Source organism: Martes martes (assembly GCF_963455335.1).
Source record: "Martes martes genome assembly, chromosome: 16".
NCBI lineage: Eukaryota > Metazoa > Chordata > Mammalia > Carnivora > Mustelidae > Martes > Martes martes.
This window is the reverse complement of record NC_137904.1, coordinates 25,325,500-25,349,641: the sequence shown is the minus strand read 5'-3', so window position 1 is coordinate 25,349,641 and position 24,142 is coordinate 25,325,500. Positions and strand designations below refer to the sequence as shown.

At 55.0% G+C, this 24,142-nt stretch overlaps 1 protein-coding gene across 4 annotated transcripts in view; it reads right to left on the bottom strand.

Annotated features, from left to right (window-relative positions):
* The window catches only part of RHBDL3 (rhomboid like 3), a gene marked incomplete at both ends in the record, with an annotated part of 46,322 nt that extends 22,821 nt beyond the window's left edge, over positions 1 to 23,501 (bottom strand). Inside the window, 4 exons of one of the 4 annotated variants that reach the window (XM_080825767.1) lie at positions 2,071 to 2,349; positions 6,708 to 6,866; positions 21,843 to 21,866; positions 23,391 to 23,501. In XM_080825767.1, the coding sequence (XP_080681893.1) occupies positions 2,071 to 2,349; positions 6,708 to 6,866; positions 21,843 to 21,866; positions 23,391 to 23,501 (573 nt within the window). The remainder of the gene's footprint in view (positions 1 to 2,070; positions 2,350 to 6,707; positions 6,867 to 21,842; positions 21,867 to 23,390) is intronic. The other 3 variants (XM_080825768.1, XM_080825769.1, XM_080825770.1) reach the window with 3 other exon arrangements.
* Positions 23,502 to 24,142: the final 641 nt, after the last annotated feature.

Here is a 24,142-nt window from a genome sequence, read left to right as displayed (position 1 = left end):
GTTAGGTGTAGAGATTACTTAAATAAACTTTTTTAAAGATAATAAAATAGGGGCACCTGGGTGGCTCAGTCATTAAGCATCTGCCTTTGCCTTGGGTCACGAATCTGGGCTCCTGGGATGGAGCCCTGCCTCGGGCTCCCTGCTCAGTGGAAAGCCTGCTTCTCCCTCTCCCACTCCCCCGCTTGTGTTCCCTCTGTCAAATAAACATATAAAATCAGAAAAAAAACCCAAAAGTAATAAAATAAGGTAAAATGCATCATCCATGTCCCTGTGTTTTTCCTCACAGGGTATGCATGCTCTTCTAACGCCATCTCAGGTATTAATGTGGGCCGTGGGAGTGAAGTCTTCTCCAGCAACGGATGATGTTTTTCACTCCTACAGTAAACGGCCCCAGATTCCTGTTTCTTTAAGACTCAGGTCTGCTTCTGCATTTTTCGTTCTCTCCCGTATTGCCAGGTTGTCAGCAGGTTACTAACCGGGTTCTTACTCCCTGCTGCTGGCTAGTCGTGAGCCCCTTCTAGTAACTTCCTACTGTGTCCCTTCCAGCCTCTGTTATGGAACCAGAAAACCAAGTTCCTAGAACTGCATGTAAAACAAAAACGTTGGGCTTTAGTACAAGTACTTGGAAATAGTTATTTCCGTATTATCTTCCAGATGGGTGGTTTGAATTTACATGGCTGAAGTTTCTGGAAATTTGAAACCAATCTGGACACTCAATCTGGCCTCTCTGGATGACCTTGGATAAGTTATTTGAAATCTCTGGTCCTTGGTCTCCTCATCTGGAAACGGGGATGCCAACACCTACCCTTCCAGGGTGGTTGTGAGGTTTGAATGGGGTAAAGTACACGGAGAGCCAGCCGGGTGCCTGTCACACACGCAGCAAATGAAGCTATAATTAGTGTGGGGTTCAGGCCCCCCAGCAGGACTCCCCTGGGCTCTCCGGGGGAACCGCTCTGTCCATCTTTCACAATGCGGGTGGCCTGGCAGCAAATACAGCTCCCGAGGCAGCTCATTATTATTGGTCCTCAAATAGAACTTAATAAATAGACCAACACAGAAAGCATTTGGAGAACGATTCCAAGAATATCTCAGAAAAATCGCATCTTCAACATGGACTCCGGTGAAGCCATAACAACAAACGGAGGCGCGCGGGGATACAGACCAGCTAGTCTGATTTAGGAAAAAAGAAGGAGGATGCCACGGGGCTTAAGGATCCGCATTCGGCATCAACTTTACAAGAACATATGCGTTGGGGGGGTGGTAATTAAGCCCATGGCTCTGGAAGAGAAACCTTTGCAGACTACAGCACGCCGTTCAGGACCTGGGGCTGGGGGCCCACAGGGTTCTAGGCTGAACAGCCAGAGGATTTCAGAGTTTCTCACACATGGGCACTGATTCAGAAAGTCCTCTGTTCGGATTCTGCTGCATAAGCAGAAGACGTTTAGAGTAACAATAGGTATAGATGATTCCCTAAGGGGAGAATGTTCTTTCAAAGTATGTTAAGCCCACATCTACCTATTCATAAACAACCCCTCCCATGTGCATTTGTAATGTTTTTGGGTTCTGAAGGCACCATAAGCCACTCTGGCTCAAGACAGAGGAGTCCTATGGGAGGAGGGCACGTCCGGTTACCCCTACTTTACAGGTGGGAGATGGGAGTCCCAGGGCAGCAAAGAACTTGGCCGCGTTACCCACTCAGGGAGGAACTAAAATATCTTGGTTTTTAAGGACTTAGCCTGGCTAACTACCCCCATATCAACAAACTTATCACATGGCCTGTGTTGCCTCGCTTAAGGTAGAGTTGGAAATACGGGGATTTTGCTGTGGGGAGGCTCGCTTGGTAATAATCTTCGGGATGTCCTTGTGGTCTGAGGGTTGGAGCCACACTTGCAGGCACTGTCATGGGGTCTGGCTGGCAAACGACAATGGATCCTCAGCCACTGGGAGAAGATGCCGCCCTTCCCCCCTGGGTCTCCGAGAGCCTCCTGCTCCCCCTCCCGCCCCCCCCTTCAGGCCAAGGCTGAGCAGTGCCACCCCCCCCCACCCCGTCTCCCCCATCCAAGTCCTTGCCTCCAGCAATGTGACGGTGATCATGAACCAGGGTGGGGGGCAGCAGGTGTAACTGTCGTAGTACCACTTCCGGTCTATCTCCCGGGGCAGGGTCTCGTAGGCCACGTGGCGGATTAGCCGCTGGGAGAGGTTCAGCCCCTTCTCCTCCAGGAGGGCTTTGCTGCAGAGCCTGCGGTTCCCCTGCAGGATGGCCTGGCGGAAGCTGTTGGACCGCTTGTTGCTCATCTGCGCGGGACACACGGTGGGGCGAAGGATCAGAATGGGGGTCTCAGTGGAGCCCTGAGCCGCTTCCCTGGCCAGCACATTCCTTGGGCCTACCAGGCCTCATCCCGCCTTCCCCTGTCTTCTGTAATAGCAAGAAACAGTATTCGCTGAGCTCTTCTATGGCCGAGGTGGTTCTAAGCTCTTCCCGTGTGCTGGGCTCACTGGATAGTCTTAACTAGCCTACCTGTCAGACGAGGACTAGGAATAACCCCATTCTACTAAATCACGGAGTTTTAAGAATCCACCACATTCCAACCCAGTAAGGCTCCAGAACCTAGAGTCATGTTCGCCGTTCTTTCCTCCCATGCACCTATCCGTCAGCCGTCCATCACAACTTATGGGGCAACGACTAAGTGTCAGCACGTTGCCAGACACAAGGGATGCACCAGTGCTCAAGACAAGTAAGCAAGCAGCAATCGTGGTTCCCAGTGAAGGCTGCTGAGGGAGCAAGAAGGCAGGAGCCCAGCCAGGTCCTGTGGTGGTGATCAGGGAGGGCTTCCTGGAGGAGGTGGGAACTGAGTGAGAACGGAAGGACATCCTCCCTTGGGAAGAGGTGAGCAGACCTTGGTTAGATGGGCGAGTTTGTAGAGACGTCTCTAGAACTAGATCCCAAACCTGTGCTTGTGGGAGGCCATCATTCCCGAGGGCCTTTTAGGGGGCCTGTAATGCCTGGCAAGCCCAGGAACTGGTTCTAGAACCTTGTCTGTGGACCAGTCCTACCCCCAACAGCCTAAAGCTGCCATGATGAATCTGCTCTGGAGTCCTGGATGCTTCACTCTGTGGCCAGCCTAACTCCCAGAAACCAAGTGGCCGGTCCTGCTGCCTTCCAGCCTCCCAGGGCCTCTGTCACCCCACACCTGCCCTCTACGACCACCTCTAGACCCTTCTTATGGGGACAAAGAGCTCTCCCAGCCCCAGGGCCACAGGGCTGCCTGGGGAGCTAAGGTGGAGACTATCAACATAATCCTGGGGCTGTGGCCTTAGCAGGGGACATTTGGCTAAACCTAATGACAGAAGCCCAGAGAGGGCTGGCCGGGTGAACCAGGCCAGACTAAAGCACAGGGGTATAAAACTGTGTCGGGAGGGAGTAGCCAGAGAGGGTCTACATTCAGAGCAGACCAGCTGGAATCAGCCTCTGTCTTCAGTCCCCCTTCTATTTTCCTTGGTTCTATAGTCTTTCACCTTCAAAATCTGGCTAACGGCTCGGCCCCTCCGGTAGGCCTTCCCAGATGAACCCCTTCCATTGATCCCTATTCTCACCTTCTCCATGCCTACAAAGCTCGGATCTGGTTCTTGGTGGTGCAGAAGGCGTTCTGGAAACACCGGCAGGCCTTGGACCTCCATGTTCACTCCGTGCAAGCTCCAGACAGGATCACATTGTCAAACGGTTATCTTTTTCCTTTCTTACAAATTTTTTAAAATTTATTTTTAGAGGGGTGCCTGGGTGGCTCAGTGGTTTAAAGCCTCTGCCTTCGGCTCAGGTCATGATCTCAGGGTCCTGGGATCGAGCCCCGCATCCGGCTCTCTGCTCGGCGGGGAGCCTGCTTCCTCCTCTCTCCCTCTCTGCCTACTTGTGATCTCTGTCTGTCAAATAAATAAATAAAATCTTTAAAAAAAAAAATTTATTTTTAGAGATTTTTAAATTTATTTTTAGAGAAAGAGAGTGCACAGGGAGGAAGGACAAAGAGGGAGAGAGAGAGAGAATCCTAAGCAGGTCCACGTTCAGGGCAAAGCCCGACACGGGGCTCAAATTCATGACCCAAGATCAGGACCTGAGCTGAAATCAAGAGTCAGGCACTTAGTCGACTGAGCCGCTCAGGCGCCCTGTCAACTTGTTTGGCGGCCACTCTTACCATCCTCTCTCCTAGTCCCGGAATAAGCACAGCCTACTCACAACACAGCTCTGGCCACACCCTGAAGACTGACGCCAGGCGCGGGCTTGCCACGAGAACAGGGAAGCAATGTGCACGCGGACACCCACCATTCGCCTGCAGCCTGATGTGCCTAGAACTGAGCTGAGTCTCGGGCCTCCTGGGGCTTACAAGGGGCTTACAATAATGCTAGTTATTTGGTGCATAACACTATCCTCATATTATAAAGATGGGGACTAGGGGCACCTAGCTGGCTCAGTCAGAAAAGCACGCAACTCTTGATCTTGGGGTCGTGAGTTCGAGCCCCACACTGGGCCCAGAGATTACTTAAGTAATTACTTAAGTAAATAAACTTAAAAAAATACAAAAACTTAAAAAAAAATACAAAATAAAGATAGGGACTAAAGCTTGGAGAAGGTGAGCAACTTTCTCAAGGACCCAAAGAGTCAGGCTTCAATTCCAGATACATCTGATTCCAGAGCCCATGCCAGCCTGAAGGGTACTCTTGTGCCATGAGATAAGGGAGTCTTCTCTTGCAGGTGGATACACCCATTATAGGCTTTGGTGAACAAAGCCCAGGCCAGATTTCAGACCCCATTCATCTTACTGGCATGCTTCCTTGCACAGTACACAACCTACACACCTGTACACGACAACCTTGGCCACCCAGCTATAATACAATGTGGTCTGTGCTCTAAGAGAGGCCTGGGCAAAGCACTGTGGGGATTCTGGATAAGGCTGGTTCATTGGGCCTGGGTTGGGTTGGGGAAGGGCTCACAAAGGATGCAGGGGAATTCACCTGGGGGAAGAACATTAGAGATAACAAAATCTTTCAAATACTCCATCTTATTTAATCCTTGGGACAACTTTGAAGAGGGATTCCTTTGGCTTCATTTTACAAATGAGAAAACCCTCAGGAGATCTTTCTCTGCGAAAGGCAAAGGTAGAGGTACTTGGGTCTACCTGACTCCAGCCCCTAGGCACTCTGCCTTCCTGAGAGCTTCCCTCCTGGAGGGCCCCTCCTTAGTCCTAGTCTGCAGGACAGCCTTCCTCACGCGAATCCAGGCTCTGGCTTGCTGCTCCAGCTTAGAACATGAATACAGACATTCTGACAGGAAAAAGCCATTCACTGGTGGAGTTCACACAGGAGACCCCACAGACCCGCAGCAAGACAGAAGTATCTCACTGGTCCAGCAAAGCCCTCATTCTGCCCTGAGCCTGAGCCGGGCAGGCCCAGGGCATGCTGGGCTGTGGATGAGCCGGTGCAGCTCAAACCTGTGACCTGGTCTTTGATGGCACTGCTGGGCTTCAAGTTACAGGGCTCAATTCCACTGCCCCTCCTCCCATGAACCCTGACTGTCCCCACTCCCCCATTTAGCTCAGCTCTGTCCCCCCACCTTCCAGGAGGTCTGCTCTCTGGGTCCACTGTGAACAGCAGATTTCTTAACCCCTAAAAGCGCTACAGCTGCTCCCTGAAATCATGCTAACCTCTGGGCAAAGGCAGGCTTCCCTCAAGAGGCAATGAGAACCTTTCCAAAGCCTGGACACCCAGATCAGAGAGCTCTCTTGGCACTTGGCACCTGGCCACCCCCATTAGCAGTCCCTTTGAATTCCAGGAGCCTGGGGAACCTCACACAGATCATTTTACTCTTGCTCCTCCATGGGTGACAAGAAAAGGAGTGACTATCTCTGCTTCGCCACCAGGGAAACTGAGGGGAATCGTCTGGCCTTGAATTCATCCTGCTGGATCATCTAGCCTCTACTCATGTCCCATGCATCCCTGGTGGGATGCTTCCTGCTGAACCCCACCGAACCCCACTCCAACCCCTCCATAGTGGCTCCCATGACAGCACAGCAGTAACCCCCAGTGAGGAGGAAGTCCCTACTCCAAGACCCTGGACCGCTGGGCAGGGTTCACAGGCCTCCTGTCTTCAGCCCCTCCGACCACCCAGGACATCAGCCCAGCAGGTCTGAGGAGCTCTTCACCCATGTCCCCAGTGCTCCCAGCATCCACTCCCCAGCTCCCCTCCTTCCCACCTCCTACTCCCAGCCCTCCCTCTCCGTGGAACTGACCCCACCCCCGGCTCCACGGATGGGAACTGATGGGCTTGAGTCAATCAACACATCACACTGGACTCAAATTAACCCAAGGGGAGGAAGGAAATCCCAAGCTTTGTGTGGGGACTACCACAGAGGAGACCCAATCTCTTCCCTAGCATGGTGAGGCCCGAGGGTGTAAGGGCTGGAACAGCTGCAGCCACTTTGCTGCCACATGGGGGAGTCTGGAGCTGTCAGGGGCTTTGGGTACATGCTGACACTGCAGAAGGCAGAACCAAGAGACACAGAGAAACCAGTTCCTCGGTGATGCCCTTTCACCTTCTGAAGCCTGGACATTTTCAACGCTGCACACCAAGGGATCCCTTTAATTCTGTAAAAAGGTCTTCTTAGCCATAACCCCCCAAAAGAGGCCCCTCCCAGCCGTGAAGGCCCCAGGGTGCTCACCAGGTTGACAAAATCCTGGTAGCAGATCTGCCCATCTGCATGGCTGTCGGCGAGAGCCAGGAGCACCTCCCTTTTGTGCGGGTCGAGCTTGGAGCTGTGGCTCTCCAGGAGGCTCCGGAACTTGCCTGTGCTGATGTAGCCTGTGTTCCCAGGGTCAAACTGAGGGAGAAGCATAGACAGCAGCAGGGTCAGTGGGGCCCTGCAGGTGTCCCGTCTCCATCACCACACACTGGCCCCTGTCCCCAGCCCTTCTGCCAACAGAGGCCTAGGCCGAGTCTGCGATGTGTCCAAGGCCCCGATGGGAGAATCCGCATCGGGCATGGACAACCACTTAAAGACCCAGAAGGCCCTGGAGCCCTTTGAGATCACCCAAGCCAACCACCTTGTGCCTAGATAGGGAAACTGAGCCTCAGAGAGGTTAAGCTCCCTCCTGTCCACCCCTAGTCCCAACCCTGGACAAGAGGAAGAGCAGGAAGGAAAGGCAGCGAGGGGAGGAAGATGAGGAACTGCCGGCGCGCGGGCCAGAGGAGTCCAGTGGCGGTTGCTGAGGCCCCGGGGCTCCAGGGATCAGGGGCCCAGCCTTGCAAATCTGGCCGCGCATGGCTGCTGGCACCTCTCACACCCACGCTCACATGTACTCACAGCCATGCACATGGGCCTGGGTGGGGCTCCCCAGAAACACTGTGCAGCTTTGCATATCTGCGTCCCTCTGCCCAGGGGCCCCTTGCCAACCTCGTCCTTCCTGGGAGACTCTGACTCACCCTGTCCAGCAACTCTGTACAGTCTTGGGACTCCCCAGGACTGAGGCTGCCCTGGCTGCTCCCCGCTGTGCATTGGGCAGACCTCTGGCCACCAGCCTACCCAGCCCTCAGATCTCCTACCTGCGGCTCCTCCCGGGGCTGCCGAGTCTCGGGTGCCAGTGGCATGGCGGACCCCAGGATTTAGCAGGAGCCTGGCATGACTGTCATTCTGTAAACCTTTCCTGGGCAGATAGATACATGGTGGGTACTGGGACCAACAGAAGGATACCAATCTTCCAGGGAAAGTACCATCGGTTCAGGTAGAAAAGGATCTCATTCCTCTCTCCCAGAGAAGCTCCCAGACTTCCCATGCTTCTTCCGCAGCCTCTTCTTCCACACAGAGCTCCCCCTAACCCAGGATCTGCCCTGCCACCAGCACACACCCTGCTAGAAAACGACGAGAACCATCTCTCGCCAATGTCAGCAGCTGTCCTGTTCACCACGTGCCTCCCCACACGAAGTTGCTGAGCCCACAGACACCTTGGTGGGCGGCCGAGGTTTGAAAAGGCCAACAGACGCCATGGATGTCCTTGTGGCCAGGACAGGGGGACCCAGATGACCAAGCCCACATTTCCCCCCTTTTCTAGAGAAGGTCAATGGAGACTATTTTAGGAAGGCTGATTCAGTGTGCAGTACCTCTAAGACAACCCAAGAGAAATAGCCAAGAGTCACAAGTCTTGGGCTGTTTAAATTCTTCCCAGAACTCAAGGAGGGAAGCCATCCCAAAAGAGGCTTATTTAAAAACATGTGTCCCCACTCTCCATTCCAAACACCAGGTTCCAGGGATGATACCCATTTGATTCATACCACTGAGTACTTCAGGAAACTCAGCAACTCCCTGCACCATAAAGATCTTTAAGAATAAAAATTTGCTGGGGGCACCTGGGTGACTCTGTCATTAGCATCTGCCTTCGGCGCAGGTCATGGTCCCCGGATCATGGGATAGAGCCCCGCATCGGGCTCCCTTTTCAGCGGGGAGCCTGCTTCTCCCTCTCCCACTCCTTGTGCTTGTGTTCCCTCTCTTGCTGTGTCTCTGTCAAATATATAAATAAAATCTTAAAAAAAAAAAGGAATAAAAATTTGCTATTTTCATGGGGCCAAACACCTTTCTAAACACTTTATGTCTATAATTTCTTTGACCCCCGACAACAACTTCGTGGGGCAGGTCCTGTTACTAGCCCCATATTATAGTTGGGGAAATCGAGGCACAGGGAAAGGAGCACTGAGAGGTTAGGGGATGTGCCTGGAAAGCAGCATTCTGCATCGTGGTGGCTTAGACCTGGGGGGTCACTGACCTTCAGCCTCCAGGGGCTGCTCTAGGGCTCTGGAGCAAAAGTGAAGGATCAAAGAGAGGAGAGGAGGGAGAGGAGGGGGACTCGAGGAGTGTCATGGTCCACACTACACAGACTTTGAAAGCAAGAAAAGAGCTGCACATGGCAACAGTTCTGACATGCCCTCCCTGCCCCGCAGCCTCCCCCTGCCCATTGCTCAGATAGGAAAGTGAGGCCTGGATGGGAAAGTGGCAATGACAGCCAGTGAGGGTCTGTTTCTGGTACCTGGGACCCCTTGCACCCCCACAGGCCGACACAGACCCCCTGACTTACTGGCCTGGCCTCACGTGGCCCCTTGTGCTAGGTGGGCTGAGGTTGGGGGTGAGCATAGGGGTGGAGAAGCAGTGCCGAGTCCTGGGAAAATCCAGTCTTCCCCTGTGCCACCCCACTATGAGCACTGCAGGGGGGGGGCGGTGATATGCCCACAGTATGGAGTCTCTCCTGACCCGGTGTCGGGGAGAAAGCCCAATGGCCTCTCATTCAAGAGCTGGGACACCAATCCCCTCCCTGGGGCTGCCTCAGAGGCTCGAGAGGGCAGCAGGGTGGAGGACTGGGATCAGGCAAGGGCCCCTCGCCCTTGTTCCAGCTCCAGACAAAGAACCACCTGCTCCCCTGCTCTCCCTCCCCCCCTCCAGGGCTCCCTGCTGTTGTCCTAGTGACAGGGGCTGCCCTGTGGCTCCAGGAGCCGCCCCCTCCCCCCCCACCAGACCTGCCCCCAGCACATTACAGGCTCCAGACTACGCAGAATGAGCTGGAAACAGGCCGAGTCTCCCTTCTCTGCCAAAATTCTACCTTTCGTGCCAGAGCCAGACAGGCCAGACAATGGGGGTCATCGCTACCCTAATAATGAGGCCTCGGGGATAACAGAGGGTGCCTAGTGGGGAGGGAGAGGCAGGAAAGGGGCTGGCTTCACACGGGATGCCTTCTACACCCCCCTCCAGGCCCACCACCTGGGAAGAAGAGGGCCAGAGCAGAGGCAGACCATGGGCACGGTGGTGGGGGGGGGGTGTGGTGGGGGGGGGCAGAGGGAGGGAGACCCAGGGAGAGAGAAGCACAGAGAAAGGACATGAGCAGAAGGTGGACAGAGGTAGGTCCCTTGCCCCAGAGGAAAACTGAGGGCTTCTAAAGGAAGTTGCACAGAGCAAGGCAAAACCCCATTCTTGTTTCAGCCACTAACTAGTTCGTATAATTTAGAGTAACCGTCTTAAGCCATAATTGCCTCATCTATCAGGCGTGCCCAGCGTCCCCTCAGGTTGCAGCGGGATCAAGCAAACGCGGGGCTGCGGCTCTCAGGGCTGAGGGCTGAGGGCGGCAGGGACTCAGTGTCTGGCTCCTCTTGCCTCATGCAAAGCAAAGCAGGGAGCATCCCTGATGCAGGGGCTTGGCTGGCCCTCCTGGACACACATCCAGCCTTTGGGACTCCTTCAAGGCCGGGTATGGGGGTGGGGGGGAATAAGATCCGTGGTTTGGAGCTTTTGGGAAAAGAAACCCTACAAATGCAATTTTCTTCGTTAATAATGTGTGGAAGGCCCCCAAGCGCCCCCCTGCCACGTGCCCCATGCCCTGGATTCATCCAGTTTCAGCAGTGGGTCTCTCTTAGGATGAGGTCTGGGCTGGGGCGGTTCCAGGCAGCCTGATGGGGGCTGGGGGGTGGGGGGTGGGGGCAGCGGCCTGTGAAAGGGCCGCAGGCAGGGGCCCAGCGGGGAGCGGGGAGTCGGGAGCATCCTCGCAGCTGCCTCCCGAATAGGGCCCAGCACCGTGGAGGGAGGGGGTGGGCCAAGTGCACATTCAGCCCGGGCTGAGGAGGCTGGCAGCAGGGGGAGGAGAGAGGCACAGAGTGAGGGCTGACCCTCCCTGGGCTCCCGCCCACCTGCCTCCGCCATGAAAAGAGCTGCCAGAAGCTCCTCAGGGACCTTTAATCCCAGCACCATCCAGCCCTCCTGGCCCCTTAATCCTCCAGGTCGCCAGTTTTCCCCAGCCTGGGGCCCCACACTCGCCCTGTCACATAACCCACCTCCCGACCTGGACCCCCTTCCTGGTGCACTCATGACTTGGACTGGGGAAAGAACACAGCACCTTCCATACTGCTGCCACCTAGGGCTGCGTCCCTCCTTTGGGGCAAGGACGAGGGGCAGGGTTTCCAAAGGAACCCTGCCCCCAGCTGCTGGGCCATCTTGGGCAGATCATCAACCACACTGCCTCAGTTTCTCTTCTAATCACATGGTAGGCCCTCTCCCTTCTCAGGGTGATGTAAGGGGGTCCATCCCCATCCCTGCACACATAAGCACAGGGAGGCTGGGGAAAGAAATCCACAACTCAGGGGCGCCTGGGTGTCTCAGTCAGTTAAAAATCTGCCTTAGGCTCAGGTCATAATCCCAGTGTCCTGGGATCAAGCCCCACATTGGGCTCCCTGATTGGTAGGGAGCCTGCTTCTCCTTCTCTCTCTGCTTGCCACTCCCCCTGCTTGTGTGCACGCTCTCTCTCAAACAAATAAATAAAATGTTTTTTAAAAGAAAAAGAAAAGAAATCCACAACCCATACAGCCCATGGGGGGCTGCCAATCTTCTCTCCTTGGTCAGTCAAAGGGCTTGATGGGACATTTGGGATCAGGATAAGGTGATGCACATCGGGGATGAGGTCTGTGCCCTCAGAGGGACCCGGTGTCAGCAGGGAGAGGGGCAGCAGGTCAGGGAATCAGAATTTGTGGTCCAGGAGAGCTGAAAAGAATCTCTGTGGTTCTCAAACTGTTCTGTAGAGTTTTAGGGGCTCTGGCACCCTGAGAGGGTGGGAGGGTATTGCTGAGGAGGCCCCACTGGGGAGCTGTTCCACGAACTGGCCTTTTGCATAGCACTCAGTTGAATGGCATGATAGAAACTACATAAGCAGAATGGCCTCTTGGTCTCAGGCATTACCTCACTGAAACCCCTGATCACCATGTCCTGGTTTGCTGGAGACCTATTGCCTGAGAATGATGATTACGAGTGCCCCTTTCCTCCTCAAAAATGGTTAGCCTTCACAACAAAACTCTGAGGTAGACACTATTATGAGCTCCATTTTCAGCAGGGGAAGGTACAAGGCATGGAGAGCTGAGTTGGCCATGTTTGAACAGCCAGCAATTGGTGCAGACGGATTCCCATCCAGGCAGATGGGCCCAGGGCCTGCCCTCTCCTAGCATTAGGATCATGTGGCTAAACACGGTTTGAGAGACCCCATCCAATCTGGTCCTTCGTTTACTTAACAAATATTTACCAAGGATCGGCCATGGGCCAGGCATCACACCTCATTTTCTGGACAGGGAAACAGGTGCAGAGAGCAAAAGAAACTAGCCCAAAGTTAGGGCGCGGGTTAGTGGTCAAGATGGGAATGGTTCTGGGTTCCTCCATGGGAACCTGCCCCAGTATTGCCCTTCCTTGTCTGTCTTTGTCCTGCCTGTGTATGAAATACGGCCCCTGGCTCAGAGTTTCCCCATGTGTGTTTTGTGGAACACCAGCCCCAAGATGGTGTCTAAAATAAGGTTTCCAAGGTCCCATAAGTTTGGGAAACCCTTTTGCAAGAGTCTGATGCGTAAAACCATAGGAAGGGTGCTACAAATTCTCACAGTGAAGAGACATGTCTGATTTTGTCCAGCCCAGCATTTCCCAAACTTATTGGACCTTTGAGCATCATACTTTCGACAGCAACACACCATAGAACACTCTTTGGGAAAGAGTCATGAATCCATAGAGTCATTTCCACCTTTTGTGGAACCTGGCCTCTCTGTCCATGGTTCCAAACCAGTCTTTTACCTCCATTGTCTGAGTGGCAAAGGCCCTCAAGTCCAACTGATACTTTGTCTGGAGGCCTCCCACAGTTAGAAGACTGCTTGACCCTAGCCGCAGCCCAAGGGTTGAGGGGGATGCTTATCCAGAGAGACTGAAGAATCAGGCACTGGCCTCAGGGAAGGCTGGGCTGAGCTCGCAGAGAACAGCCCCGCAGGAGCCAGGAATCTGCCTGCTCAGCACCCGGGACAGCGCCACGACTTCTCCACCACCCCCGCCCCAGCCCCCACCTCCCCACCTCCAGCCGCCACCGCCGGCCAGGGAGCCAGGCCAAGCTTCAGAGTTTACCCAGTAGCAGTGAAGCATATGAAAAAGAAGAAAGGAACACACTTATTTTACATCAATTATGTATGTGTGAATTGGACAAACTGCATTTCCAGGACAATTGCCTGTCTGATCCTTGTTCCCAGCACTCGATTTCCCTTCTAGCTCCCATGACCATGCTCTCCCTCTCCTTGATGGAGAGAGGCCCAGGATCTCAGTGAAGGGGGTGGGGACCTTCAAAGAACCCCGCAGGCAGTACCTGGAATGCCACTGTGGTGGAGAACTGCCCAGTCCAGAAGATCGGACCTGGGATCTAAGGAAGGCTCCCATCCTTGGCCCCAGTGTCCTCTTTCTGTCCTCCAAGATAGAAGGAGCCCTGGGAACTGACCACATGGCATGCATACGGGGTGGGGAGGGGGGCGCAAGCACAGGCAGCTGCCCCTCCCCACTTTGGGGATGGTTACCCGGCCTCATCTGCTGGGTCCTTGCATCATTACCCAGCTTCTGAACAGAGATGAATTAACGAGGCTACCCAGCAGCTTATGGCTCAGCAGAGCTGTCCCCACCGAAAAGCCAGAGCCCACCAGGGAGCTCTGGCCCATTATGGATATTTACTGCCCCATAAATTAGGTCCAGGCCTGCAGCTGCTGAGGTCAGGAGGTGAGATTATGGGAGTAGCAGCTTTCTCTGCCAGCTCTCCTTCCTTGCAAATGAGGATGCTAATTCTTCCCATAGAGAAAACCATCTCTCGCCAGTCCCCTGACTTCTCCCCCTGATTCTGAGACACAGATTTTTGGCCAATATCTCATTACGTTCATTCTCACACCGACCCTAGAGTGAGTGTGATTGGTCTCATCTAACAGATATGGAAACGGAAGTACACAAAGTTAAGCAACTTGCCCAGAGGCTCTCCCAAGTGAGTGGAGCAGGGCACCATCTGGCCTGCTCAAGCTGGCGCTGGAGTGGATTTTCAGACCTCAAGCCTCCCTGGGAAGAAGAGAGAGCAGTTCCTGAAAACCAGGTTCTGACCCTCCTGTCCTTGGGTCTCCCCACATGGAGGCACAAGGGAGCCTTGGGCTCCCCTGGGATAGGGCCAGCCCAGGCCTCTGACAGCTGGGGAAGCTTCTGGGGTTATAGGATTCCCAGCTGTATTATTTCTATTCTTTCAGCTGCCATGGAATGGGTCTGGGGGGAGGCAGCTCATCCCTCTCAGGAGGCTTCTCCCACCTGAGCATCCCTCCTCCCCATTAAGTCAAACAGCTGAAGCCAGCTCTGAGGTCTGCAGGCTGGTTAGGGAGCTAGAACACCCTTCCCTCAGCAGAGAAGCGGGCATCCTGGCCTGAGTCCAGGCTGAGTGGCTGGATAACGGGCATATTTCCAGAAACCACCCAACTCTCTCAACACCTGGGCTGGAGGGGAAGAGCTCCCAGACTACCCACACCCATGCAGGAAGCTGGGGTTAGGTGGGCAATAAGGGGTGGGGGCCGGCTCTTTCCTCCGGGCTCTGTCTCTTTCCACCCTGAGAGCCTCTTAGAAGACCCTGCTGCTCCTTTCCCAGAGCCCCCCAAAGAAGACCTTGGAGACTCTAGAGGGCAGCTGGGGGCTGTGACTCAGAGGCAGGTCCCCTGGGTCCCTAGGAGCAGACGAACTGCCCGCTGACTCATCCAGGCACAACCATCACAGTGCCTGGGGACTAAAGCTGAGTCATAGCCACAAAGGCAGGCATCCAGGTCCTGGAGGGGTAGGGGGGAGACAGGTAGGGAGGGGTGGGACTGGGTGCAAGCAGAGGGCAGGGGGTTGACACCTGCCCCATCCCTCCCTTTAGCCTATACCCATTTCCTCCTGCTGCTTCTTCTGGAAGCCACAGAAGGGTCCCTTGTTCCCCAGAGATGAGAGGGCTAAGACATCCAGGGAGGAGGGGAGTGGGAGCTGTCCAGTCACCAGATACTTTCGCCTCCTGGGGCCCTTCACCCTGTTCCAGAAGCCGCCCCAAGCCGTGTGGACAAACTTATACAGTCCCTCTGCAGAGGGCCCTCATTTGCTTGGTGTCTCTGGGCAAGCCCTGCCCCCTGGGTCCTTAGTTTCCTCCTATGTAAAGAGGGAATAGCACCACTCACCTCACAGGGCTGCTGAAAGATCAAAATGAGATGAGGACCTATGTGCATGCAGTAGGCACTCAACAGTTGCTCCCTGAAAGAAATATTTGCTGACTCAAACCTGTGACTTGCTTCAGAAAAGCTGGTGGGACAGAGCTGGTGGCTACCCCTAATTGTTCACAACTCAAGATATACACGGGCTCATTTCTGTAACACAGAAGAGTGCTCTATGCTCACGGGAGACCACCAGGAACTGCCAAATGGGGCACCAGGAGGAGGAGCCTGGCTCTGGGCTCTGGTCTCCTGATGACCCTTCACCCTCAGCCATGCAGGCATCCAGCCAGTGAGCCGAGGGGACACCTGGGCGCCACTCACATCCCAGGCAGCCTTTGTCCCAACGCTTCCCTTCTTTCCCTACAGAAATTTCAGGGAGCATGTGGAAGAAGCCAGCTCGACAGGGTACAAGGAACCCCAGACTGGGGATCTGGACAATGATTTGCCACCTAGAACTATTAGGAGTCCGAGGTTCTTTTGAAGACAGCATCCATTCTCTTAAATTCCAGGAGCAGGACATGACGGCCATGTGTACTGGGTGCTCACCAAACACCATGGCCGGTGCTATGCACACGCCATCCCCCAGGCCTCACGATAACCCCGAGGGGAAGGGGGTACTCTAGGCAGCTCACAAATGAGGCAACAGGGGCCTGGGGAGGTCACCTCGCTTGCCTGCTGCCACATAGCTGGGAGCAGAACTGGGACCTGAGCCAGGGGTGTGTCCTCCCCGCTGCCCTAGTCACTCAGGACGCCAAGTAAGCAAATGGAAGGTTGCAAGGCCTGGTGGCGGGAACACAGGTCAGAGGGAAACAGAACTGGGCTCCAGTCCCAGCTCTGATACGACTGCACCGAGTGACCTCAGAAGGCCACTGGCCTTTGCTTCCCCATTCGCAAGATGGGCAGATGGGACTGGATGCTTCCACCAGCTTCTCCTAACCTAGGGTCTTCAAGGTGGGAGCAGCCGGAGGAGCGAGCGTGAGCGAGGCAGCCCCACGGTCAGCGCCTGTGTGCGGAAAAGACGCTGGAACCCCGGACAACACACACGGGGCTGTCTCCGTGTCGTCTGCTTGAACGCGTGTGTGCCCATTATGGGGCAGGCAGCATAGGATCTTGGGTCCCTTGGCCTCACCGCTCAACTGCCATCCATAGCAGTCAGGGATAAAAGGGTTAATTTAGCATGACTGCCAAGGTCACTGGGGCAGGAGCAGGATAGGAAAGCTGGCTTTGTGGTGGAGGGACGTCCACAGCCCACGGGCCCTGGAGGCCACCTGATAAGGGGCTGGAGGTGCAGAGCCTGAGTAAGGGCTCCAGTCAAACCCGTGGCTTTGTCCTTCTCTGGGAACCTCTCTCTGCTGGCTAATCATGTGTTCCGGGGGCCCGCTGTCAATGCCCTGTCTCCCAGGCAGGTGTTTTCTCTGTGGCCCCTCACTAATCCATTCAGTGGCCCTGTGTGACCCTCTTTTCAGCTCCCAGAACTTAAGCCAGCTTGCAGGAGAACTGCAAATGAGGTGGGTTTCAGGGCCAGATCGAGGGAAGACCCCAGGCTGGAGAGAAGGGGGCCGAGCAGGGGAGATACTTGGGGGGAAAGCCAGCAGGAAAATCCTCTGGTTTCGGAAGTGGCTCTCTTTCCAGGAGCCTGCATTGGGAAGGAGCTGGTTTTGAGAGGCCGCTGCTTTCCCTGTGGGGGCCTGGATCTCAAAAGCTGCCCTGTGCATCTTCCAGCAAATTCTGATTCCCAGTTAAGAGACTGTCGAATGTCCACTGGTATCAGACACTGGAAAGAGTCTCTACTTCCACTTAATTCCCACCATTGTTCCTAGAGTTCTAGAGCACTGTTCTTGTTTTACAAATGAGAAAATTAAGGCTCAGAGAGCTAATGCCACTTGGCCCCAGTCACAAAGGCAGTCAGGCTTGGAGCCAGATCCATCTGACTCCAAATCCAGGGTTCGGTACCCAGCAGGCCCTCTCAGTTGCTCTACGTGCTGGCTGTAGCACATTTATAATTTCAGTGGTGGGACAGTCAAAACTTGTCCGCTCTCCTGGGAGATTAGCAAAGTTGGGGCTGTAATGGGGAGGCCTTAGAAATGCATGCTCCCAGTGGAAGGGAGGGAAAAAAAAAACAAATTAGTTCTAATCCTTCCTTTTCCTTCTCACTTACCTGAGCTCGAAAGCAACTGGGCTTTGTTAACAGAACTCTGCTCCAAACACTTTTGCTCATTAAACATTGGCAGATCTTGAAGGTATTTTAAGGGTGAACCTGGAAATGGCTTTCCCACCCTAGAAGCCCTTGATGGGTTAAGCGCTTAACCTAGACCTTGACCTTGGATCCCTGCTGGCCGCTCCCTGAAGTTCGGGAAGGGACTGAGACTGTCAAAGCATAACCGGAAAAAGAGGATCCTATGGAATAACATAAAGCAAGGACTGAAGGGCATATTGTCTGTGCGAAATTACAAACATCAGTGCAATAGATGAGAGATAAAGAATAAACTGACCCACCCAAAAAAACTTTTTACCAAGTGTTAAATTTTCCAAACACATTAAGGTAATGTTTCTTAATAAGTGCTGGCATAGAGCGCCTGGGTGGCTCCGTGGGTTAAAGCCTCTGCCTTCGGCTCAGGTCATGATCTCAGGGTCCTGGAATCGAGTCCTGCATCGGGCTCTCTGCTCAGCAGGGAGCCTGCTTCCTCCTCTCTCTCTGCCTGCCCTTCTGTCTACTTGTGATCTCTGTCTGTCAAATAAATAAATAAAATCTTTTAAAAATATAAAAAAAAAAAATAAGTGCTGGGTCGCCTGGGTGGCTCAGTGGGTTAAAGCCTCTGCTTTCGGCTCAGGTCATGGTCCCAGGGTCCTGGGATCGAGCCCCGCATCGGGCTCTCTGCTCAGCAGGGAGCCTGCTTCCCTCTCTCTCTCTGCCTGCCTCTCTGCCTACTTGTGATCTCTGTCTGTCAAATAAATAAAATATTAAAAAAAAAATAAGTGCTGGCATAACTGGATTGGAATAAGGTTTGGTTGGAGTAAAGGGTTAGATGATTTCTTTAGCCACAGAAAATGCAGTAAGAAATAGAAGTGCATATTTATGAGATCTAAAGAGGGATGCAGACTGGGCTGGCTCCGTTGGAAGAGAATGTGACTCTTGGTCTCAGGGTTGTGAGTTTGAGCCCCATGTGGGGTGTAGAAATTGCTTACATAAATAAATAAATAAATAAATAAACAAACTAACTCTTAAAAAAACAAAGAGGGATGAAAACCGTCTCAGATCCAAAGCAACAGGAGGAATCACGGCGGAAAAGCTCAACAGATTCAACTACGGAAAAACAAGACATTTTGTACCACGATAGTACACTTTGACAACAGATTTGTATTTGGGTAACTTTAAAATCTAATATGGGGTGCCTGGGTGGTTCAGTTGGTTAAACGTTTGCCTTCAGTTCAGGTTACGATCTCAGGGTGCTGGGATAGAGCCCTGCATCGGGCTCCCTGCTCAGGGGGGAGCCTGCTTCTCCCTCTGCCGCTCCCCCTGCTTGTTGTGCTCACTTGCTCGCTTGCTCTCTCTCTCTCTCTCTCTAATAAATAAATAAATAATCTTTTAAAAAATGATAAACTAAAATCTAATATTTAGGAAAACCATTCAGATCCCAAGCTCATGAAAAGATAATTCCCTCAAGCAGATGTAGAAATAGGAAACAAAACGTATGACGGACCATCTGGGGGTTGAAGTGATGACCTCCAGGTTTCCTGCCTATGGTAATTCCCAGGAACCACGGGGAAGAAGTCAGAGGTGGGGTAAGGAGGGCTGCCATGCTACTCTCCTGCTTGAGCAGGCCAGCCAAATTCCCAGAATACTGGGTGGGGGGCCTCAAAGGGACTGGGGTCACCTGTTTTCTTCACTTCCAACTCCCACAAAAGGCATCCTGACCATTTAGTTGAGGGGTGACCACACAGGACCAACAGGCCAAGGTCATGACTTCTAGTTCTTGGGGTTTAATTAGCCTCCTGCTATATCAAAGCTACTCCATGTGCTGAAGAACCAGATAGCACAGAGGGAACCGGTATAACCCCATCCCTAAAACCCAGGGGAGAAGTCCCAGCAGGTCCCAGTTTGAAACTGGATAACCACTGGGGTTCCCTTGACCAAGGAAGGAAAGGAGGACCTACTAGGGCCAGCTTCTCATCCCATCGACCTCTGGAAGGTGAACACATCAGCTCACAGGGACTCCAACAGGTGTCATGAACCCCATTCCACTGACCACAGTTTGACTGGTCAGGGCTATCTATTTCTGGATAAGGTGGTTGAGGGGGCTGCCTCAACCTCCAGTCGAATGTTCTTATCTAAGTGCCCCAAGGTCCCCAATCCTCAAGTCCCACCGTCAAGCAGGCCCATGGGAAGAGGCAAAGGGAAAACCCTTCCTAATTCTGAACACCCTTGCCCGTGAACTTGCATACACCTTTGTGAAGCTTCATAGCTACTCTCCAGTTAGTGCCCCTGGGGAATGGTCCCGGGGAAAACGTCACAATGTAGGGGCAAGGAACATAGAGGGACTGGATCTCTGCCAGAGGTCAAGCCCTGCTCAGGAGCAGCTCTCCTTAAACACAAATCACCCACAGCAAGGAATGTGCCAGAAATAGGCTTCTCCTTCTTCTTCTTCTTCTTTTTTTTTTTTTTAAGATTTATTATTTTAGATGGAGAGCGACATGCGGAATCCTCACTGAGTACAGTCGGACGTGGGGCTCGATCCCATGCCCCCGAGATCATGACCTCAGCCCAAACCTAGAATAAGATGCATAACCAACGGTGCCCCTTGGGTGCCCCCAGAAATGGGCTTCTAACACCACGTGATGGGCAGGGAATAGACATAAGGCAGAACTTACTGTGAAAAACAATGGTTTGCCCAGAGTACGCTGGGAGTTTCTTTCCTAGAATTAATTTTGTGTGTCTAGCACAGTTTCCCGGCGGGCCTTCCCGGAAGCAGGGGGATGCTCCCTGTGACACAAGGGACCTCCCTTCGGTGGAGGAAAGTGGACTTCACAGACCACCTGCGAATATTAGTTGCTACACGTTCTCTCCACACACTCTCTCCTCTCTCCGCTCCAAATTCTTCCTACTAAAAGTTTTCCTCCATTCACCCAAATAGTTCCTTTTAAAATGTAAACATACACAGAAAATTAATCAAATGAGAAAGACAGACACAGAGGGAAAAAGAATGATACACTTTGTTCTAGGTCCTGCTTCTAAATCTGGCGGGAGGTGTGAAGGGCTGGCAGCCTGCTGGTCCTGGTGTCGGTGGCAGCAGGCGGCCCCTCCTGCCTCAGGGCTGCAGGCCAGCAGCTGCTGCGCTCCCGGGAACTGGAGGGAGAGTGGGTGGCGAGTGGGAGCGGAGGGAGAGCTGCACTGCCCCGCTGGGGTGGGAGCCGGGAGCCTGTGGATGTTCCCCAAACCACAGCCAGGCCTCATGCTAATGTGGATGACATCGGCAAGCAGCCTCCCAACCCTCCCCACCCCCTCCTGCCATGACTTTCCAGCTGTAATTCTGGGTCTCAGTTCCACTCAGGTCCCTGCATCTGGTGGGTTCTTGGAATCGAACTGGTCTGTCACCAAAGCTGTCATTTCTGCCAACACCCCACCCCACCCTGATTTTCCCTTTTGCCTTCCAGGTTCAGCATCTCAAAGTTATCTATGCATTTCGATCATCCACACGGGTCCAGGGAGATCTTCCAATTCACCCATTGCCACATCCCTCTTCCTTCCCACTCTTGCCATCCTCCACGTCCATTCACTGCAGCAGGTCCCCGTCTCACTCCTGCAATCCACCCTACCTCCATCCCACTGGCACACAGGACCTTTCCAAAGCATTGCTTGGATCCCTGTTGAAAAACTTTCAAAGGCTTTCCCTGCTACAACAGGATAAGGTCTGGTCCAAGCTACTTTGTCAGCTTCATCTCCTCACTCAACCCAACAGGTTCCCTCTGGCCCAAGCAGCCTGGGCTCTTAAAGTTGCACAAAGTTCACAGCGCGATCATGCCTACTGCAGGACCACAGCACTCACTACTCCCCCGCCCCACGCTGGGACATCCCTTGCCTCCTCTCCTCTGCGTAGGGGAATGGAGAGAGAGGGGGGAATACACCAAAGCTCTCAGGCCCGAAGCAACGAAGAACCTGTTTCCTTGCTGAAGGTCAAATGTCCATCGACAGATTCCAAAGTTGGTATTCCCACCTCCACTCCCCACACCTAGACACTACCAGTTGCAAACAATAACATGCATTTCCCATAACTCTCTCATCCCTTCCACAAAGTTAGAGTCAGCCTGCAAAAGAGCCCATACTGTGAGTCACCCTCCAAGGACAGCACGGAGTAGACTTCAGTAGTGGCCATGGATCTTTGAAAGTGGAGGTAAAAAAGGAGAGGGAGAGTAACTTAAGCCCTTCCCCCACACCTCCAGTCCCGGCTGCAACCCACCCCCCCTCCCCACATATAGGGAATATCCCAGGCTTTCGATATGTATTGTGCCATTTCTACATGTTATAAACCCAGCTCTGGTGAGGTAGAGTTGGGAGGAGGAGGGATCGAAGGATCTCTCAGGGGAGCCCACCGCCTACTCCTGAAACCTGGAGAGCAGTGGAGAGCACTGTCGATCACTCTCAGAGATGCACTAAGCCACGCCCTCACCACACGTCACCGTCTCAGGAGCGCAGAGCTAGGGAAGCCCACGCAAGCAGGGAGACTGATTGAGGGGAGGGCTGGAAGGAAGTGGGGGGATTTAACCGCTCACATACCTGATCAAACAGGACTTTCCAGTGCTGGTAGAGAGGGAGGCCATGCAGAAGAGGAGGAAGAGGAGAGAGAGAAAGAAACACACACTTATCACCACGGACTCTCTAGCCCCCTGATATTCCTGACATAGCTTCCCAGCTGCTGCCCAGACTCAGGAACCCACCGCAGGACACCAGGGGAACCTGGGAAGAGCTCCCCAAATCAGTCTGCACTAAGCAAAGTGAGGGAACTCAGGTTGGGGAGGGGGGGATGTCCCTCTCTTGGAGACCAGCAGGCGGGAGGAGGGATAAGCTAAGCGGAACAAGGGTGATTCTCAGCAATTACTAAATAAAGGCATCCAAATCTATCCAAGGGCCTCTAATAACTTCTGCTAAAGCTCGTGTCCACGTCTACTCCCACACCTGGGAACCCACCCTGCTGCAACAGTCTAGACCTGCTGGGGGCCAGAGACCCCCTATTCAGGAAAACTCAGCCCTGAATGAACACTAACCTTTGCCTGCAGTTTGGGAGGAGGGGTCTCCGAAATGCACTGAAATCTAAACAGTCTCTCCAAGGCTGAATCTAAGTGCTGACTGCACGAGCCTGGTGAGTACAGAGCTTCGGAGCCAGAAGCAGGTGAGAGGTTTAACCAAGGGGGCCAACAGGGAGGCAAGAGGTTAAGCGCCCCTGGGGCACATCCACTGGTAGGTTTAAAGGTCCTGACTTCTCCATTTCCATACCCTGAGAGAGGGCTAGGGCAGGGCAGAGTGTCTCTCCAGTTTTTCACCTCTATATGCAGGTTAACCTCAGGAGGGAGTAGCTTAAGCAATCCCAGTTCCCAGGACTCCCCAGTGTCCGCTCCGCCGATGGCTCCCCGGACCACAGGGAAGGAGACTCCAGCAGCAGATGGCAGGGAAGCCCTCTGGGGCAGCCCCTCCCCATCCTCGCCCGGGGGACCATCGCAGGCATCGACAAGGTCTGGGACTCCTGGGCTCTCTTCTGGAAGCAACACCGCTCCCAGCGCTCTTCCCCTCCCTCCTCCGGCCGGGTTCAGGGACCGGGCCGGCTTGAATTTCAATCAGTGTCGCGACAGGGCAGGTGCCGGGAGGGAGCTAATCCGGAAGCGAAGGAGGGGGTCGCCAGACGGGTCAGCGCTGCCGGGTTCCGGGGACTCTGCGGCGCCCGCTCCTTCCCCGGGCTCAGAGAGCCCGCAGGTCGCGAGTGGGAGGGGAGGGGGAGTCACTGCTGTGACGCGGCCGCCTCTGCGGGAAAACGCCGTGTCCCGGGCACTGCACCAGCCGCGGAGTGGGGGCTCCCGCCGCCGACCAGTCCCCAGCGCAGCGGCTGGGCTGCGTCCCGCAGGGAAGCCGCGGAGCCCGAGCGGGGGGTGGCGCGCGCGCGTTTGGGGGAGACCGGTCCCTCCGCCCCCTCCCGCCCGCGGGGACCCGGCCAATCCGGGGCGCTCCCGCGTCACCTTGAAACCTCTAAGTTGCCCCGCGGGGGCGAGACGGGGGCAGCTCCCCTTTAAAGCCCCCCAGAAAGTTTGCCCGGGCGGGGGAGGGGGCACTCACGTCCTCCGGCGCCGCGGGCGGCCGCTCCTCGGCCTCGGGTTCTAGCTCCTCGATGCGCTCCGCCTCGGCGCAGGCGGCCACTGCGGGGCCCGGGCTGGGGTGCTCGCCCATGTCGACGCAGGGTCCAGGGCCAGCGGGCGGCTGCGGGGCTCGTCCCGGGGCGCCGGGCTAACTTTGCGCCGCGCCGGCCGCGCAGCTCCAGGGGCTCTGTGCGCGCCGCGCCGCCTCCGCGCCGGCCCCGCCGCCCGCGCCCGCCCCCATGGCCCCGGCCCCCGCGCCGCCGCCTTGCCAACCCGGGACGCCCGGGCCCTCGCCGCCAAACTTCTCCGCGCTTGCGGCCCCACCGGCCTCCGCCTGCGCCCCAGCCCCCACGCCCGGCTCCGAGGCGAGGGCGCCCTTGGGCCGGCCCCGGCCCCGCAGCTCCCCGCGCTCCCTTCCCGCTTCCCGCGGCCCCCGCTCTGCGCTGGAGTCTCCTCCTCCCCGCGGACTCCTCGGGGGCGGCGCGCGGGCGGGGGCGGGGCTGCTCCCGGGGACCGCCGTCCCCCGCCCCCGGGCGCCACCACCAGAGCCAAATCGGTCAGAGCGGCGCGGCCCCGGGAGGGGAGGGGGCAGAGCTGCGGCTAGGTTGGCGGGTAAGTGGCCGCACCGCCCGGGGCGGGGGGTTGCGGAGGCGAGTGCTATGCTGTCCGTGGCCCCATTACGGCCAGCCTTCACCCCGGGCCCAGGTTGGTCTCGGGGTCGGGGTGGGGTCC